Raw genomic sequence first — 18,333 nt, 5'->3', positions numbered from 1 at the left:
AGCCAGGCCCTGCCCCGGGCTGCTTGGGGGGTGCACAGGACCCACTGTGACCCCCCAATACTCACAGCTGCCCCAGGCGCAGTACGACAGGGGGATGGGGGAAGACTCAGAGACTCTCTCCTGCCACCCATGTTCCCCCAGCTCACGGCCCTCAACCCCCGCCCCGCCCGCCCCCTCCAGGCCTGGCCCAGAGTCTGCTTGTCCCGAGCCCGGAGCCGGTGGGGAGGATGCAGCTCAGTGGGGAGCAGCAGCAGGTAGCCCGGCGTGGAACAGCCCCCATGCACGGTCCCCACCCCAGTCAACTGACCAGGGTGCAGTCACTGGAGCCTTGGCCACAGCTAGCCTGGCACATGGTCCTCGCCTGGGAGTGCGGGGGGGCTGAGCCAGTTTAGCAAGGGGGACACAGCGCCACACCGGCTGGGGCCGTGCAAGGCGCCCCTTCCACGTCCGCTTCTTCAACGTGATCTGCTGGGGAGGGGCCCAGGCAGCGGGCTGCTCAGGTTCACACTCCAGAGCTCAGCGACCGGGGGCCCAGCGGTTTCCCCTCACACACCGACAGGAGACGGGGCCGTTTCAATCTTTAATCGTACAAAAGTCGGGACAGAAGCCATCTGCCAAGGCAGGCCCCGGCGGGCAGGGCAGGTAGCTGGGAGGGAGAGGAGAGGTAGGGCGGGGGGGCGGGAGGGGAACAGAGCCAGGCTCCGGAGGGGGGCAGCAGGAGGCCAGTGTTGAAGGTACAAATCCAAAAGCAGCCCCCTGCCCAGGACGGGATGCGAGGGGGCGGCCTCCCTTTGAGACAGGGATGGTAGGAGGCAAAGGGCACCTAGTGCGGAAGGGCTGGGCCGGGCCTACTCCCAGCTGTCGGGGGGGAAGGTGAAGGGGGTCAGCTTGTACCCGGCACCTACGTAGAACTTGTTCTGGAATTCCACCCTGCAAACAACAGAGAAGGGGGGTCAGTGCACTCAGCTGCTCCCAAAACCGCCCGAAGGCTTCCCCCACCCAAGGGGGTGTTGGGCACGAAAGCCAGGTAAACCCAGCGGCTGGCTCACCGCCTGCTCCCCCCACGCCCCAAGTCCAAAGCGCTGTCCCGCACCAGGCGCTGGGGGGGCGGTTGCTCACCAGTGCAGACGCAGGGCGTGCAGGAAAGCCGACAGCCCCTCCATCACCAGCAGGATGGCCACTGTCAGCAGGGCGAAGAAGGCGAAGACGGGCACCAGCAGCACCCCACCCACATAGTGGTATGGCAGGAATCCGTTCCGCATCACCATGGTCCACAACACCTCCGACAGCTCTGGGGGGCACCGAGGGGGGTCAGAGTCAGGCACGTCACCCTTTCCCCCACCTCGAGACCCAACCCCACCTCTCTCCCCTGCCATGCCACCCACCCTGCCTTGGCACCCAGCCCCACCTCTCTCCCCTGCCATGCCACCCACCCTGCCTTGGCACCCAGCCCCACCTCCCTCCCCTGCCATGCCACCCACCCTGCCTTGGCACCCAGCCCCACCTCCCTCCCCTGCCATGCCACCCACCCTGCCTTGGCACCCAGCCCCACCTCTCTCCCCTGCCATGCCACCCACCCTGCCTTGGCACCCAGCCCCATCTCTCTCCCCTGCCATGTCACCCACCCTGCCTTGGCACCCAGCCCTGCCTCCCTTGGCACCCAGTCCCCTGCCACCTCCCTGCCTCCAAACCCTGGCCCTACCCCCACTGGTTCCCCCCACCCCCTACAGCCACCAGGAGTCTGCAGGAGGGGTCCCAAGGCATGTGGGGGCCAGGCTGGGGCTGTGAGGCCCCCCAGACTCACGTGCATGGGCCAGGCTGAGCGCCCACAGGCGGAGGTAGGAGGCCGTGTTGGAGATGCAGCCCAGGCAGTACTCGATGGTGTGGATGGCCTGGTGCATGAAGACTTCCGAGAATTCAAAGTGCTGGAGACACCAAGGCAGCAGGACGGAGTGAATGGCCGTGGGGCAGCAGCATGTGTGGGGAGCGGGGTGCTACCCCCAAACAGCCCCTCCAGCTTTGGTCCCTGAGCCGTGCCAGGGCCCACCCACAAGCTCTCCCTGCCCCCCGCCTGCGCAGACACCTGCCATCTGGAGCTGCCCTGGAGAGCCACCCAGCCCCGGTTCTGCCATGCTGGAGGGGGAAGCGCCCAGATCACAGCCCAGCTGCCATGCTCAGCTCGCCACACACCGAGCACTGGCCAGGGCGCCGCTGAGGGACACAAGGCTGGCGTGGGGGGTGGGGACTCATCCCATCCCTGACGCTCACAGCCTCGGGGTCTCCTGCCCACGCCTGGCCCTGGCCTTCCACTCCAGGGCTACTCTGTGCTAGGGGATGGGCTTGTCAAGCCCCGCCCCTCTGCAAGGCCCCGCCCCCCAACTTTCCCACGGGATGGAACATGGCTGGGCCCTGTCCTGCTGGGGGCGCCCCCTGCTGCCTGGGACTGGCAAAGCCACAACCGTGGCATCAGGAGACATTAAAGCAGGTCCCTGCCCCCTCTGTCCCAGTGCCACGGGCTCTCACCTCCGGCTCGGGGCCGTGCCCGTCGTGCTCCACGTCGGCCTCCGTCACGTTCACTGAGTTCTCCGGCTCCTGCGAGAGCAGCGGCTGGCGCTCCCCGGACGGGTCCAGCTGTGCAGAGGCCAGACCCACGTGTCAGATGGGGCGGGAGGTGCCCCACCCTTACCCCTCACAGCTCTGTCCCTCCCCGGGGTCCTGCAGCTCCCCTGCTGCACTTGCAAAGGCGCCGGAGCCAGGCAGCCCAGCCCAGCCCAGCCCCCTGGGGTGCCCGCCCAGCCCCTTACCCCGAGACGAGGGCGCTGCCGGTGGCGGTGCTGGCACCACAGGTACACGGGCGTGCCCAGGAGCAGGACAGGCACTGACGCCAGAGCCAGGACGACCAGCACAGTCTGCACCGTCACCTGCAGTGGGGAGAGGGGGGTCGTGAGCAGCCTCCCCCCCTCCAACGTGGGCTGAGCCAGCATGCAGGGGGTACCAGGTTAAAGGGGCCATTGTCCGACCCAGCATGGGGATGGTGCCATGGGGACGGGAAACCAGGTTGGATGGTCCCATTAGTGTGAGCTGAGCTGGCAGTGCTGGGGGGGGCACTGGTGTGAGCTGGGCTGGGGGGGCTGGATGGGTCCATTGGTGTGAGCTGGGCTTGGGGGGAGCTGGATGGGTCCATTGGTGTGAGCTGGGCTGGGGGAGCTGGATGGGTCCATTGGTGTGAGCTGGGCTTGGGGGGAGCTGGATGGGTCCATTGGTGTCAGCTGGGCTTGGGGGAAGCTGGATGGGTCCATTGGTGTGAGCTGGGCTGGGGGAGCTGGATGGGTCCATTGGTGTCAGCTGGGCTTGGGGGAAGCTGGATGGGTCCATTGGTGTGAGCTGGGATGGGGAGGAGCTGGATGGGTCCATTGGTGTGAGCTGGGATGGGGAGGAGCTGGATGGGTCCATTGGTGTGAGCTGGGCTGGGGGGGAGCTGGATGGGTCCATTGGTGTGAGCTGGGCTTGGGGGGAGCTGGATGAGTCCATTGATGTGAGCTGGGCTGGGGGGAGCTGGATGGGTCCACTGGTGTGAGCTGGGCTGGGGGAGCTGGATGGGTCCATTGGTGTGAGCTGGGCTGGGGGGGAGCTGGATGGGTCCATTGGTGTGAGCTGGGCTGGGGGAGCTGGATGGGTCCATTCGTGTGAGCTGGGATGGGGGGGCTGGATGGGTCCTGTGACTGGCAGGGGAACTGGCTGCATCAGGCAGTGAACCCCATGTTGTTCCAGGGGACCCCCTTTGTGTTGTGATCCCTCTGCCCCAGTGCACTTCCCTCCCTAAGGGGATGAGCGCAGCCCCAGGGGCAGGGAGCAGCATGGGGGATCTGGAGGTTGGGTCCTTCCCCCCAGACCAGCTATGGGTCTGGGGCAGGTTGTGATGGGCCCACTGGTCAGATTTGGGAGGACAAGGGGGAACTAGGCTGGGCGGGGGAAGGGGAAAGTGGCTGCAGATGCTAGCCTGGTCGGGGTTCGCATCCCAGGCAGAGCAGGGACTGCCTGTCAGGGTCCCCATCCCAGGGGCAGAGGGTGCCTGTCCTGGGTACAGCAGGCAGTTGCTGGGGGTGTTAATTGTCCCTGACACGGCCGGTGGTTGCTGGGGAGAGTTACCTGTCCCGGGTACAGCGGGTGGTTTTCGGGGTTCTCGGTGAAGAGGAACATGTCGATGAAGTGGATGAGGATGCTGGGTGCCAGCAGGGAGTTGACGGCGCTGAACGTGAACCACTTGTAGAAGATCATGAAGACGAGGTAGCCGAAGAGCGCCAGCAGGAAGACCACCTCGGGCAGGAAGACCAGCACCACCTTGTACGGCTGCTTGAAGTGCCTGCGTGCCAGCAAGAGGGGGATCGGCCCAGGCCCTGCATGTGCAGGGCCTGCACCACTGCCCTGACTGGAGAGCAGCAACCCCGACTGGCAGGCTCCCAGTGCTGAGGGCTGCTCTGGGCTGCCAGGGGTCAGGACATGCCCTGGGGGAGCCAGGCAGTACTGCAGAGCTGGGGGGACAGCCCTTCCTGGCAGGTTTCCTCGCCAGCCTGGCAGCATGGCCTGCTCACACCTCACAACGCCCTGGGGCAACGGGTGAGCACGCCCCATCTGTGCTGGGCGCCAGTCCCAAGGCCACCCCAGGGTGCCTCTCCTGCCTGGACAGACGTGTGGTGCTGGTGCCCCCAGTCGCACAAGGGCCACGCCCTGGGGCAGGGAAGGCTTGAGGGCAAGAGGGGTGCATCCAGGGAGGGTCTGTCAGCCAGCAGGGCCCCAGACTCAGGCGCCAGTCCTGGCAGACAGTTCCCATCCAGGGCCTGCATTTCCCACAAACACAGATCCCTGGGCACAGGGAGAGGCTGGGGGGATATGCCAGGCTTTGGAGCCCTCTCCTCTAGATCACGTGGTCTGCAGGGCCAGGATGCAACAGGCAGGCCCAAACAAAGAGCATGGGGGATGGCATGCATGGGTGACGTGAGCAGGTGTGGGTAGCATAGGTGGGAGCACGGATGTGGGCAAGTGGGCAGTGCACTTGGGTGTGAGCAGTGTGGGCAGCACAAGTGGGCAGTGCAGTTGGACACAGGCATCATGGCCAGGCGTAGGCAGTGTGGCAGGGTACGGGTGGCGTGGCTGGGTGCAGGGGATGTGGAAGACACGGCAAGGTGTGAGTGGTATGGTTGGGCATGGGTGGATGGCCGGCTGCAGGTGGCTTGGGGTGTGTGGGTGGAGTGACCAGGTGTGAGCAGGGTGGCTGGGTGTGGCTAGCGTAAGTGGGCAGCGTGGGTGAGCGCAGGCAGCGTGGCCAGATGTGGGCGGTGTGGCTGGGCACAGGCGGCATGGCCGGGTGCAGGCATTGTGGCTGGGCACAGGTGGCATGGCCGGGTGCAGGCACCGTGGCTGGGCACAGCTGCCATGGCCAGGCGTGGGCGGTGTGGCCGGGCGCAGGCGTCGTGACTGGGTGCGGGCGGTGTGGCTGGGCGCAGGCAGCATTGCCGGGTGCGGGCGTCGTGACTGGGCGCGGGCGGCATGGCTGGGCACAGGCAGCATTGCCGGGTGCGGGCTGTGTGGCTGGGTGCGGGCAGTGTGGCTGGGCGCAGGCGTTGTGACTGGGCGCGGGCGGTGTGGCTGGGTGCGGGCGGTGTGGGTGGCCAGGTGCGGGCAGCATAAGTGGTCAGAATGGGTGGGCGTGGGTGGCGTGGCCGGGTGGGGGCAGCATAAGTGGTCAGAATGGGTGGGCGTGGGTGGCGTGGTCGGGTGGGGACAGCATAAGTGGTCAGAATGGGTGGGCGTGGGTGGCGTGGCCGGGTGGGGGCAGCGTAAATGGTCAGAATGGGTGGGCGTGGGTGGCGTGGCCGGGTGGCGGCTGCGTAAGTGGTCAGAATGGGTGGGCGTGGGTGGCGTGGTCGGGTGGGGGCAGCGTAAGTGGTCAGAATGGGTGGGCGTGGGTGGCGTGGCCGGGTGGGGGCAGCGTAAGTGGTCAGAATGGGTGGGCGTGGGTGGCGTGGCCGGGTGGGGGCAGCGTAAGTGGTCAGAATGGGTGGGCGTGGGTGGCGTGGCCGGGTGGGGGGAGCGTAAGTGGTGAGAATGGGTGGGCGTGGGCGGCATGGCCGGGTGGGGGCAGCAGTGACTCACACGTGGTTGAAGACGCCGAGCAGCACCCCGAAGCTCATGTGGACGATGCCCAGAATCACCGACATCTTCATCTTGAAGGAGTTGAGGAAGTTGAGGTGGTTGTTGGCCATGCTCCAGATCTGCAGCCAGGTGAGAAGCGGCACCTGAGCCAGGGTGGGCACACGGTGCCCGGTGGGGGGAGCAAGGCGAGGGTCGGGGGGAGCCAGCCAGCATGTCCTCCCATCCCCCCCTACTCACCGGGTCAATCCCAAAGGGGTAGGGTCCCCTGAAGACTCCCGTGACGTTGGGGTTCAGGCTGAGGAAGGCGTTTCGTGCTAAGTACTCTGATCTGGGGGAACAGGGGGGTCAGTGTCAGAAGGACACGGGGTGCTGGGTGGAGTGGGAGTCGCAGGACGTGGGGAGGCAGCGCTGGGGCAGGGATATGCAGGGGCAGGTGGCGGGGAGGGAGCACACGCGGTGGGGAGCTGGGAATGGGATGGAATCCCAGTGGAGGGGAGGGGGAGGCGGGAGATCCCACAAGTGGGTACGGGGTACGGGGGTAGGGGACCAGGATGATGTGTGAGAAGAGGGACCCTGTGGGGGAAGCAGGCAGAGGTCCCAAAGGGGGGCACCAAGGTACCAGACAGGGGGACAGACAACAAAGTACCAGGTGGGGGAGCAGGGAGGGGTGCGAAGGGAGGGACCCCATGGGGGATAGGAGATGGGGTCAGGGTAGCAGGAGGGAATCCACTGGGGGTAGCAAGCAGGCTGGGGTCCTGCAGGGAGAGCAGGATACCAGGCAGGGGAGCAGGCAGGGCCCAGTGGGGGAGGGTACCAGGAGGGGGGAGCGGGCAGGGCCCCGTGGGGGGAGGGTACCAGGAGGGAGGAGCGGGCAGGGCCCCGTGGGGGGAGGGTACCAGGCGGGGGGGCGGGCAGAGCCCCGGGGGGGCAGGCGAGGGGCGGTGCCCACCTCCAGTTGGACTGGTTGACCATGGTGGCCACGCTCCAGGCAGAGGGGAAGATGGCGGTGGCCTTGCTGAAGCACTCGTTGTAGATGAGGCCGGTGTAGATGGAGAAGGCCCCCATGAGCAGGATCAGGTAGCGCCCCTCGAAGAACGTCTTCCAGATCTGGGGGCAGACAGACCCATGGAGGCACCGCTCCCTCACAGCCCCAGCCCCCCAGCCGGGCCCCCCCTCACCTCGTTGCGCGCCTCCCTCAGGCGGGGGCTGCGCTCGGCCAGCACCATCCAGAGGGCGAAGAGGAACATCAGAAGCCCGTGGCCCACGTCCCCAAACATGACGGCAAACAGGAAGGGGAAGGTGATGATGGTGTAGGGCGCTGGGGGGGCAGGAAACATGTCAGACAGGCCCCCCCAGCCCCATGCAGGCCCAGACCACCCCACAGTCCAGACACGGGCCGTGTGCTGGCTCCGATCCACATCCAGGGGAGGGGACTGGCTGGCTCAGGGGGGCAGGGAGTAGCCCCAGAAGCCCCTTACCCGGGTTCACCTCCTGGTAACTGGCCACCCCATAGGCGTCGACGATGCTCTGGAAGCCGGTGGTGAACTTGTTGGTGCGGATGAGGGTGGGGGGGCTCTCGGCGCTGGGGATCCGGTGCACGAAGGACTCCACCCCCGAGCCGCTCTTGTGCTGCAAGGAAAGGAGATCTGGGACCAGGCAGAGACACACACTGGTCTGTGGTGCAGGAGTGGGGGGGCAACAGGAGGGGGCGACGGCACATAACAATGCACGGCATGGAAGAGAGGGCAGGGGAGACATATACTGATTGCAGGGGGGGGGGGGGGAGGGCGTGTATCACTCCATGGGGGGGGGGGGCAGCAGAAAAACGTATTTGGGTATGTACTGATCTGTGACCTGGAGGCCGTGGGGGGTAGGTACGATCCATCAGAGTGGGGGAGGCTGATGTTGGCATGGACCAAACTGTGGCACAGTGGCATGTACCAGTCTGTGGGGGGGATGTACTAATTCTTGGGGGGGGGGAGATGTTGGCATGTAGCAGTTGGGGGGGAGGGGGGCAGCACTTACAGATCCATGGCCTGGAGGGGGTGGGCAGTGGCATGTATTAATTCGAGGTGTGGGGGGGACACAAATACTGATATGGGAGGGCACATACCAATGTGGACGGGGGGGCAGGTGGTGGCACTTACCAATCCGTGGCCTGGAGGGGGCGGGCAGCGGCATGTACTAATTGGAGAAGCAGGGGGAGGGGGCACGTACCAATGCCAGGGGGCGGGGGGGGGACAGGTGGCAGCACTTACTGATCCGTGGCCTGGAGGGGGCATGTACTAATTGGAGGTGCGGAGGGGAGGGAGCACGTACCAATGCCGGCGGGGGGCGGATAGGTGGTGGCACTTACCAATCCGTGGCCTGGAGGGGGCGGGCAGCGGCATGTACTAATTGGAGAAGCAGGGGGAGGGGGCACGTACCAATGCCGGGGGGGAGGGGGGGGACAGGTGGCAGCACTTACTGATCCGTGGCCTGGAGGGGGCATGTACTAATTGGAGGTGCGGGGGGGGGAGGGGGCACGTACCAATGCCGGGGGGGGGGGGGCAGGTGGCAGCACTTACCAATCCATGGCCTGGAGGGGGCGGGCAGCGGCATGTACTAATTGGAGAAGCAGGGGGAGGGGGCACATACCAATACCGGGTGGGGGAGGGGGGGCAGGTGGCAGCACTTACTGATCCGTGGCGCAGGGCCTCCTGCACCTGCGGCAGGTCGCGCACGGGGCACCACACCTCGGCGATGAGGCACTTCTCGATGACGTTGAAGCTGCACTGGTTGAGGATGAGGTAGATGGCCTTCATCTTCTGCACCTTCACGCGCCAGGCCGGCAGCGTCAGCACCACCTTCTGCAGCACCTGGGACAGATACTGCTCCGTCTCCCCCAGCACCTGCCGGCAGAGGGGGGGGGGGGTCACAGGGGCAAAGTCCAACCCCCAATATCCCACACAGCTGGCACCACACGGCCCCCGCCCCAATATACCCCCTCTGCTGCCCGCCTCACTGCAGCCTGGGACCCTTAAGGCTGGAGGGGGTGGATCAGGGAGTGTCCCTGCCTCCCCCTCCAGCTCCCCCCATCAGGGAGCATCCCCAGCGCGCCCCTCCCGCCCCATCTCACCACGGTGAGGTCGTTTATCTGGGTGAGCAGCCCGCTCAGCGTCTCCAGCCGGTCGGCCTCCCTGTCGGCGTAGGGGTACGTGTGGCAGTGGAAGCTGGGGAGATGAGAGGGGTGAATGGGGGGGTGTCCTGGAGGGGGCGTACTTGGGGGGAGTGGGAAGGGGTTGTGTAGGGTGGAGACAAAATGACTGCCCTCAGTTCTGCACCTCCTATGGCCAGCCGACCACAAGGGGCTCCCACTTCCCTCTGGGAGCAGCCACGCCAAGGCGCAAGGGAGGGGAAGGGCTGCCCCCAAGAAACACCCCCCCACCGACAGGAAGGAGGGCGGCTCCAGCCTCACCGAGACCCCTCGCATGGCAGCGGGAGGCAGAGGGAGCGTCGGAGCTTGGGGCAGAAGTGGCTGGGGGTGGACAGACAGATAGACGGCTGCATGGACGGCGAGGGACGGGGCGGGCAGCACTCACCAGTCTGCGATCTTGCGGATTTTCTGTCCGATCTGCTCTCCCCAGTAGGAAATGAGGAAGATAACCCAGGTGATGCTCTCGCCCTGCGGAGCGGGGTGGAGACCTTACCCATGAGCCTCAGCACAGCAGAGGGGCGACTGCAACTCCCCCGATACTCCCAGCCCCCACCTCACTCAGATTCACCCCCTGCAGCTCCCCGCCCCCCACTTACCGTGGCCGGGTCCTCCATGGGCTCCGCCATCTCCACGAAGTTGGCGATGAGGTACCCGCGGCAGGCGCGCCACAGCAGCCGCTCGAAGGAGGTCACGCGCCACGGGTGGATCACGCCCGCCACGAAGCTGGGGGAGGGGAGAGAAGAGAGAACCAATGGGGGGGAGCTGGCACCCCAGGGTGGAACAGCCCCACGGCGCCCAAGGCAGGCATGGCACCACCACACCCCCAGGCATGGCTCTGCTCTGCCATCCACCCCCACAGCATCCCAGGAGGGGCCTGCCCCACAGCTGCTGCCCCCACTGCAACTCATCCCGCGGACTCACTTGATTTTGACGTCAAGTCGCTGCGCCATGGCCGGGTGCAGCAGGGGCTCCTGGTCCGAGAGGGCACGGGGCCGAGCGGGGGAGCCCATGGACACCTGCCACATGGAGAGAGAGACTGTCAGGGGAGCCACCCAGCCCCACTGGGTCCTTCCTCCTCCCTCCCACAGGCAACCGGCACCACGGTGCCTCCTCCAACCAGTGCCACGGTACCCCCTCCTTCCCTGGCAACCAGTGCCACGGTACCCCCTCCTTCCCTGGCAACCAGTGCCACGGTACCCCCTCCTTCCCTGGCAACCGGTGCCGTGGTACTCCTCTCCTTCCCTGGCAACCAGTGCCATGGTACCCCTCTCCTTCCCTGGCAACCAGTGCCGTGGTACTCCTCTCCTTCCCTGGCAACCAGTGCCACGGTACCCCCTCCTTCCCTGGCAACCAGTGCCGCGGTACCCCTCTCCTTCCCTGGCAACCAGTGCCGTGGTACCCCTCTCCCTCCCTGGCAACCAGTGCCACGGTACCCCCTCCTTCCCTGGCAACCAGTGCCGTGGTACCCCTCTCCTTCCCTGGCAACCAGTGCCACGGTACCCCCTCCTTCCCTGGCAACCAGTGCCGTGGTACTCCTCTCCTTCCCTGGCAACCAGTGCCATGGTACCCCTCTCCTTCCCTGGCAACCAGTGCCGTGGTACTCCTCTCCTTCCCTGGCAACCAGTGCCGTGGTACTCTTCTCCTTCCCTGGCAACCAGTGCCATGGGACCCCCTCCTTCCCTGGCAACCAGTGCCGTGGTACCCCTCTCCTTCCCTGGCAACCAGTGCCACGGTACCCCCTCCTTCCCTGGCAACCAGCTCCTTGCCCTCCTTCTCCCTTTGCCAGGCACCCAGTACCATGGTATCCCCCCTCCTCCTTCCCTTCTCTGCCAGCAATCCGCCCTTGGCCCCCACACACATCACTGCCCAGCCCTGGGGGTAATCCGCTCCACCCTTCTCTGCCCCCCACTCCTGAGATACCCCCTCTCCTCCCATCCCCTCTCTGCCTCCCACCTTCCCTTCCATTCTGCCCCCTCAAAGCAGCCCCCTGAAACAACCAACTTCTCCACGGTCACAGAATTAGGGTATGTGTTGTGCATAGCGTGTCTTGTGAGGGGTCACAGTGGGAGTTGTGCTCTGTGGGACCTGACTGTCCCGTGGGGTTGCGTGTGCTGTCGCCGCATGCCGAGTTAAGCAACGCTATACGGGTTACCGATACTCTGTGAGGTCGGGCGAGGCCCCCGCCAACCTTCAACGGCAGCCAAGGACCAGCCAGACGTGCGGGTGACCCACTGGACCGAATCCACGCTCTCGGCAGCCATCACAGACGCTTCTCGGACAGAACGTGTACGCAGTGGGGATGGCCTGACCCACGGGGGCTGTCTGATCCCCACAGCAAAGGGCTTTCCAGCAAGCGGGGAGAAGCTACACAAGAGAAGCGACCTCCTGTCTCAGCTTGGCCTCTCTCCCTTCCCAACTCAACAGCTGGGAGCAACACCTGGAGGACAAAGCCTTAGAACTGGGGAAGGGGGTGCAGGCTGGAAAAGGGAGTCCAGTTGGTGTATTGGGGATCGGTAACCCGCTTGTAGCCCTCAGCCAGGGCGAGCTTCGAACCCTGTTTCGTCGGTAGAACTTAAGACCGTGAACGGGTTGGTTTTTTTTTTTTTTTTCATTTTATGTCTGAAATAACCAGCTTTTGAGCACCGCGCCTGCCACTGATCCTCACTTCAGATCGGGTCTTTCTGTAGCGACTAAATCGGTTTTGTATTCGACCTCGGCTCGCGTGCGCTTTGGCTGGATGCTTGGGAAATCCCAGCTCGATCGGCAACATCCTCTCCGCACGGAGGGAGCGTTTGGCGGACCCTCCCGCGTGCGGGCTCCCGAGGGGCTGGGCGAGCGTTCACGTAACCGCGGGGCGCGCCCCTGCCTGTGGACGGCTGTGGGAGCGCCGGGCCGATCCCAGGGTTGTAGCTCGACATCAGCATCACAGCAAGAGAGGAATTCCAGGTTGGAGGGACAGAGGGCAGCCCCGAGCTCCTGTCACACCCTCTTCTCCACCTATCCCATCCCAGCCCCCCCAGGTCCCTGCTCTGCCCCCGCATGAGGACTCACCAGCTGGCCGGTGAAACGCTGCCCCTCGCGCAGGACTTGCACATACTCCCGCAGCTCCCGCAGGCGCCCGCTCAGCGACTCCCGGTTGCGGCTCACTTCCCGCAGCTCCTGCGCCAGCTGCTCCGACTGGTCCTGGATGTGCAGGGCATCCCGGGGCAGCGGGGCCCGGGGGCTTTCGGGGCAGGGGTCCAGCGCCAGCCCGGCCTTCCGCAGCTCCTGGTGCAGGAACGCTGCATGGCAAGGACATGGGGCCCATCAGCCCTGCCCATGCCTAGCCTGCCCTCACCCCCCACTGCCACCAGCAGGCACCCAGCTGGAGACCCCCCCACACACACTATAACCATCAGATAGGTAAGAACATGAGAATGGCCACTTTGGGGCAGCCCAATGGTCCAGCTCACCCATTATCCTGATGGGCCGGTGGCAGGTACTTCACAGGGAATAAACAGAACAGGGCAATTATTGAGTGGTCCATCCCTTGGCATCCAGTCCCAGCTTCTGGCATCCCCAGCCCATGGGAGTGCGTCCCTAGCTAATAGCCATTTATGGGCCTATTCTCCATGAAATTAGCTCACTCTCATTCCCTGGTATAGTTTTGGCCTTCACAATATCCCCCAGCAAGGAGTTCTGCAGGTTAACAGAGCCTTATGTGAAGAATTACTTCCTTTTGTTCGTTTGGAATCTTCTGGCCTGTTAATTTCATTAGGTGACCCCTAGTCCTTGTGTCATGTAAGGAGTAAATAACACTTCCGTATTCACTTTTGCTGCATCAGTCACAATTTTATAGACTCCTGTCACATCTCCCCCTCGCTCATCTCCTGTCTGAGATGAATAGTCTGAGTCTTTTTAATCTGTCCTCACATGGAAGCTGTTCTATACCCTCGTCATGTTTGTGGCCCTTCTCTGTACCTTTTCCATTTTGAACATCTCTTTCTAGAGATGAGGTGCCCGGAACTGCATGCAGTATTCGAGGTGAGGGCATATCATAGACGTAAACAGCAGCGTTGTGGTATGTTTTGTCTTATTATCTATCCCTCTAAGGTTCCTAACATGGTTAGCTTTTTTTTTTGGCGTGTGTGACTGCCACTGCACACTGAACAGATGTTTGTAGAGAACTATCCACGAGGACTCCAAGATCTCTTCCTTGTGTGGTAACAGCTAATTTACATCCTATTAACGTTTACGTGTAGTTGGGATCACACGGTGCATCACTCTGCAGTAATCAACAGTGAATTCCACCTGCCACTGAGTTGCCCGCTCACCTAGTTTGGAGAGATCTTTTGCTACCTCTTCGCACGCTGCTTTGGACTTAGCTATCTTCATCTGCAAACTTTGCCACCTCGCTGTTTGCCCCCTTTTTCCAGACCATTTATGAATCTTGCAGGTTGACCAGCCCCGATCCCAGAACAGACCCCTGGGAGACACTGCTCTTTACCTCTCTCCTGTGCGAAAACTGACCATTGACTCCTACCCCCTTGGCCTTCTATCTTCTAATCAGTTCCTGACCCCCTTCCCTCTTATCCCAGGACAGCTTCCCTTGCTTACCAGCCTTTGGCGAGGGACCTTGTCAAAGGCTCTCTGAAAGGCCTGGTACATGAGATCCATGGGGTCTGTGTTTGTGAGAGACACTTCCTCCAGCAACATCAGGTACCCACTCAGAGAGATGCCCCCACACGGTTGGGTATCTGCCACCACAGACAGACCCCTCCATCCCCCACCCCAGGCTCCCAGCCCCACATCCCGTCCCTGACACCCCAGAGAGACGTCCCCCCTGCAAGAGACATGCTTCCCTCCCCACAGGGTCTCCACCACCCCAGAGAATATCCTCCCTTCCCCTGACCACACGGGGCCCCCAAAGTCCTAGAGATGCCCCACGTGTGATCCTGCCCCCCAGCAGACGCCTCCCCACCCAGGGGGGGCAGGCACTCACTGAAAGTTTTCTCCATGTCCTCACAGCGCCGCACCTCGCCCACAAAGCGCCGCTGGAAGGCGTTGACATTGGGGTTGAGCTGGGGGGCGGGGCAGAGACAACACATAAGAACCCAATTGCAGCCCACCCTGTGGGAGGCCCTGACTCTAGGGGGCCACCCTGGGACCTGCCACCCCAACAGCCCCTTGGTCAGGAACCCCCAACTCCTGCCCACACTGGGACCAGCCGTTCGGACACATTGGTCAGGGACCCCAGTTCCTCCAGCCCACCACACCAGGGATCAGCGGCCCCATCAGCCCCTCAGTCAGGGACCCTGCACCTATGGGAGCCACCCACCCCTACCTCTCCCCAGTCAGGGACCCCGGCTCCTCCTGTCTCCCCACAGAGACCAGCCACCCCCACACTCCCCTGGGTCAAAGACCCCTCCCCCACCTCCTAGCACCCCAGGTAGGGACCAGCTGCCCCGAACCCCACAACACCCGAGCAAGGGCCCAGATCCCCCCGCTTTGGCAGATGAGATGCCCACGGCCACCTTCCCCCACCCCCACACGTACGTCTCTGAACTCCACGAGCCCCCTCTCTCCCAGCTCGCTGACGCAGGCGTAGGCCGAGGCCGACTGCAGGAAGAGCTGGGCCAGGCACACCTCCTCGCTGCGGAACATGGAGCCCATGGCGATGCTGGGGGACAGGGAGAGTCGGTCACGTGGGGGGCACGGAGACCCAGCCCTCCACCAGGATCGAGACCCACGAGGAGGGGTGCGGGTGCAGGAGGCGCCAGAAGCCGCATGGCAGCAGCCGGGGAGCGCGTGGGGACGGGTTCCTCTCCAGGCAGGGAGGAGAGGAAGTGGTTGGTGCCGGGAGCAGGAGCCGGCAGGGTCAAACAGGGCAGCTCCCAGGGTCACCCCAATGCTGGCAGCTCAGGGGGAGGCGTGGGCACGGCCAGGAGCCCCCACTCCCGCTAGGCTCACACTCCGGGTTACAAAGCGTCCCTGCCCATCCCCGGTCGCTTGACCCCCGGACAACCTCCCACCCCCCGCCCCAGCCCCGGGTCCAGCCGGCACCTCAGCAGCTGTGCCAGCCAGCGGCTCACCTCGGGGACGGCCTCGCGGCTGACGGGGGGTGCACGGCGTAAGGGACCCTCCCGGGGACACGGCTCCACCGCTCAGCTCGCCAGACGCCAGCAGCAGCTCAGCTGAGTCACCCGGGACTTTTCTGATCCGGGAGGTTGCAAAATAGTTTCCAGTAGCACGGCCCCCCTCCCCCCACCCAGCTCAGCCTCAGCCGGGCCTGAGTCAGGGCTAGCAACACGCTCTCCTCCGGGGGGGGCACAGCCGAGCCCCCACGGGGCAGAGACGAGGCACGTGATGCCCTTGCTGCCAGGCAAGCATTTTGGGGAGAAGGTCAAATGGGGTCACTAGGGGATCCTGAGTGCGCGCCGCACCCCACTGCTGAGGCCCCACAGCAGCTCTCGGGGCGGAGGAGGGGGTGATCCAGGACCCAAGCTGGGCCCCAGCCAAAAGCATAGAAATGTGTGGGGGGGTCCCACTCCCTGTGCAGGGTCCAAGCGGCACTGGGGTCGGGCAGCCTCCCTGGCGCTGAACCACACCAAGGCGTCGCCGGCTCCTGCCCGCTGCAAAGAGTTTCTGAAGCTGCCCCCAGCATGGGGGGCCAGGCAGAGGCATTGGGGCCGGCTCTCCCTGCCCGCTCCCCAGCGCAGGACTTGGCTCCAGGGCTCCCCCACACCACCCCCACTCAGGGAAGCCCTCTCCTCTCTCCTGCCACTGGGGCGCCACGCCCCGCCATGCACACAATGGGAGAGGTGAGTGTGCCCAGGCCAACACCTGTCCCTTTAGAACTGGGCCCAGCTGGAGTGGAGCTCTCTGGGGGTACATCTGCACCACAGCTGGAGATGTCACCCATGGGTAGCTATATGCACAAGAACAGGCACCTCTGATCTGAGCCAGGAACGACCCCTCCACCTGCAGGGATGCCCCAAAGTAGGAATTTTCCAGACTATTTTTATGCCACCTGTGCGTGCCTCAGTTTCCCCTAGAGTTCATTTTGCTACTCAGAGGGCGGGGGAAGGACTTTTTGCTCCCAGGACAGGCTAAGAGACTGGTCTATGCTACAGAATAAGGCTGAAGTAGGCCACCTTGCATCCACCTAACACGGTCCGGCCTTCGGAGCAGCGTGGCTGGGCTCAGGCTGACCTGAACAGCCAACGCACTAACCTCCAGTTCTCTCTGCTGAGCAGGGGGCACCCCATGCTGGGGAACAGGTGACTAATACACCCGCCTGGTTTATCAAGGCTGCGTGTGTCCCTGCAAACGCTGGCTGAGGTGCATTAGTTTCGGAAGCCCAGCCCCGCTCCCCCGGGAGTCTGGACCCAGGCAGAAACATGAATGCTGGAGCCCCAAAGGCTCAACGGAAGGAGGCAGCGAGGCCCACCCCATGGGGTAACACTGAGACCCCTTGGGGGCAGGGCAAACTGAATTTCTCCTTCTAGAGTTAGTTCCAAAAGGGGAGGGGCATGTGGGTTGTCCCCTCCCAGACTGGCCGGGAGGCTCCTAGAATCAGACTCCATCTCCCGGCTAGGGATGTGCAATTTCGATTCATTGGCTAATCGAATAGTCGATGCAATCTGCATCGACTATTTGATTAATCAATAAGGGCTCCTCCACCTTTGAAGTGCAGCAACCCGGGGCCAGCAAGGGACTCGAGCAGTCCCCCACTGATCCCGTGCTCCCTGCGGTGTTTCAAAGTGGCAGCGCCACAAGGAGCCCAAGGTCAGTGGGGGAGTCCCCAGCTGGCCCTGGCTCCACACCGCCACTTTGAAGCACCCCCTCTTCCTATTCCCCTTTACTGCCTTTTTCTGATGGAGGCAGCAAGAGGGGAGAGCAACAAGTCAACTAACATGTCGACTATCCGATAAGCATTTGCTTATCGGATAGTCGACCAGTGGTTCACATCCCTGCTCCCGGCAGCTACTGAAACCAACCCAGACTTAATAGCCTGCTAAGAGTCTGGGGTAAGGCAGCCTCCCGACCTGCCCTGATGTCGGAAGCAACCTGCAGTCTGGCTCCCAGGCCATCCCTACGCACTAGAACCAACTCTGCAGCTCCCATTGGCCGCGGAGCGTGGCCAATGGGAGCTGCTGGGGTGGCGTCTGCAGCTAGGGGCAGCGTAGGCCACTTGGCCACGTGTAGCAGACAGAGGGGACGTACTGGTCGCTTCCTGGGGCTGCCCAAATGTTCTGGGTGCTGCCGAGCATCCACGCCCCCTCCCCCCATCCCAGGGGCACAGCCCTGCCCCGCCCCAGCGGGGGGCACGCAGAGGAACGTCCGACCCCCTGTGGGGCGTGCGGCTGTGACAGGGACGGGGCATACGTGGGCCCCACAGTGATGTGCCATCCCAGCACGCTGTGCGCCATGCCCAGCCCAGTGCAGCCCCGGGGGCCTGGACACTGGCGGTGCCGCCCCAGAGAGGGAGGGGGGCAAGGCAGCTCGGACCCACCAGTGGCTACAGCAGACCCCAGGCTGGGCCAGGGCTGGGGGGGAGCAGGGCGGAGGCGCTGGAAGGAGGGGGGCTGCTTCCGCCCCCCCCCCCTTGGTTTGCATGATACGGGGGGGTCCTAAGCCCGGGGGGGGGGGAGATCCCAGGGCTCAGCCCAGCCCCGCAGCGGGGGGACCCTGCCTGGGATCCCGCCCCGCTGCTGCGGAGGGAGCGGGGGGGGAAGCGCCGGCACGGGATGCGGAAGAGGCGGCGGCGGCAGCACGTGGGGCCGGGCCCCGCCAGGCTGCCCCACATGCCCCCCCCCCCCCCCCCGCGGCTCCGGGTCCTACCTCCTCTTGCAGCGGCGGCTCCGCGGGGCTGGGGCAGGAGCAGCCCGGGACTTCCTCTTCCCCGGGCCGGGTCAGACCCTCCCCCGGCCGGGAACCTCCCCCGCGGCCCGCCCGGCGCCCTGCCCCAGCCAAGGGGGGCACCGTGCGGGGAGCTTCCCTCC

General features: G+C 64.5%; 1 protein-coding gene across 3 annotated transcripts; it reads right to left on the bottom strand.

Annotated features, from left to right (window-relative positions):
* Positions 1-568: 568 nt before the first annotated feature.
* On the bottom strand, positions 569-18,321 carry TCIRG1 (T cell immune regulator 1, ATPase H+ transporting V0 subunit a3). Of its 3 annotated transcripts, XM_075928933.1 has the most exons (21): positions 18,173-18,313; positions 15,421-15,542; positions 14,885-15,008; positions 14,331-14,409; positions 12,401-12,630; positions 10,271-10,365; positions 9,946-10,072; positions 9,735-9,817; positions 9,272-9,365; positions 8,832-9,044; positions 7,632-7,782; positions 7,332-7,471; positions 7,103-7,260; positions 6,391-6,481; positions 6,154-6,272; positions 4,150-4,363; positions 2,805-2,921; positions 2,524-2,631; positions 1,805-1,925; positions 1,120-1,291; positions 569-930 (listed from the first exon to the last, which is right to left on the bottom strand). In XM_075928933.1, the coding sequence occupies exons 3-21, from the start codon at positions 14,999-15,001 to the stop codon at positions 849-851; spliced, it is 2,511 nt and encodes an 836-aa protein (XP_075785048.1). In that variant the 5' UTR covers positions 15,002-15,008; positions 15,421-15,542; positions 18,173-18,313; the 3' UTR covers positions 569-848. The 3 variants fall into 3 exon arrangements, with proteins under 3 accessions (XP_075785048.1, XP_075785049.1, XP_075785047.1); XM_075928934.1 differs by lacking the exon at positions 15,421-15,542 and having other exon boundaries at positions 18,173-18,321; XM_075928932.1 differs by lacking the exon at positions 18,173-18,313 and having other exon boundaries at positions 15,421-15,718.
* Between the last annotated feature and the right edge of the window lie 12 nt (positions 18,322-18,333).

This window comes from Pelodiscus sinensis, chromosome 4, assembly GCF_049634645.1.
Source record: "Pelodiscus sinensis isolate JC-2024 chromosome 4, ASM4963464v1, whole genome shotgun sequence".
In the NCBI taxonomy this organism is placed as follows: domain Eukaryota; kingdom Metazoa; phylum Chordata; order Testudines; family Trionychidae; genus Pelodiscus; species Pelodiscus sinensis.
The sequence above is the reverse complement of the archived record's forward strand: the minus strand, read 5'-3'. Positions and strand labels throughout refer to the sequence as shown.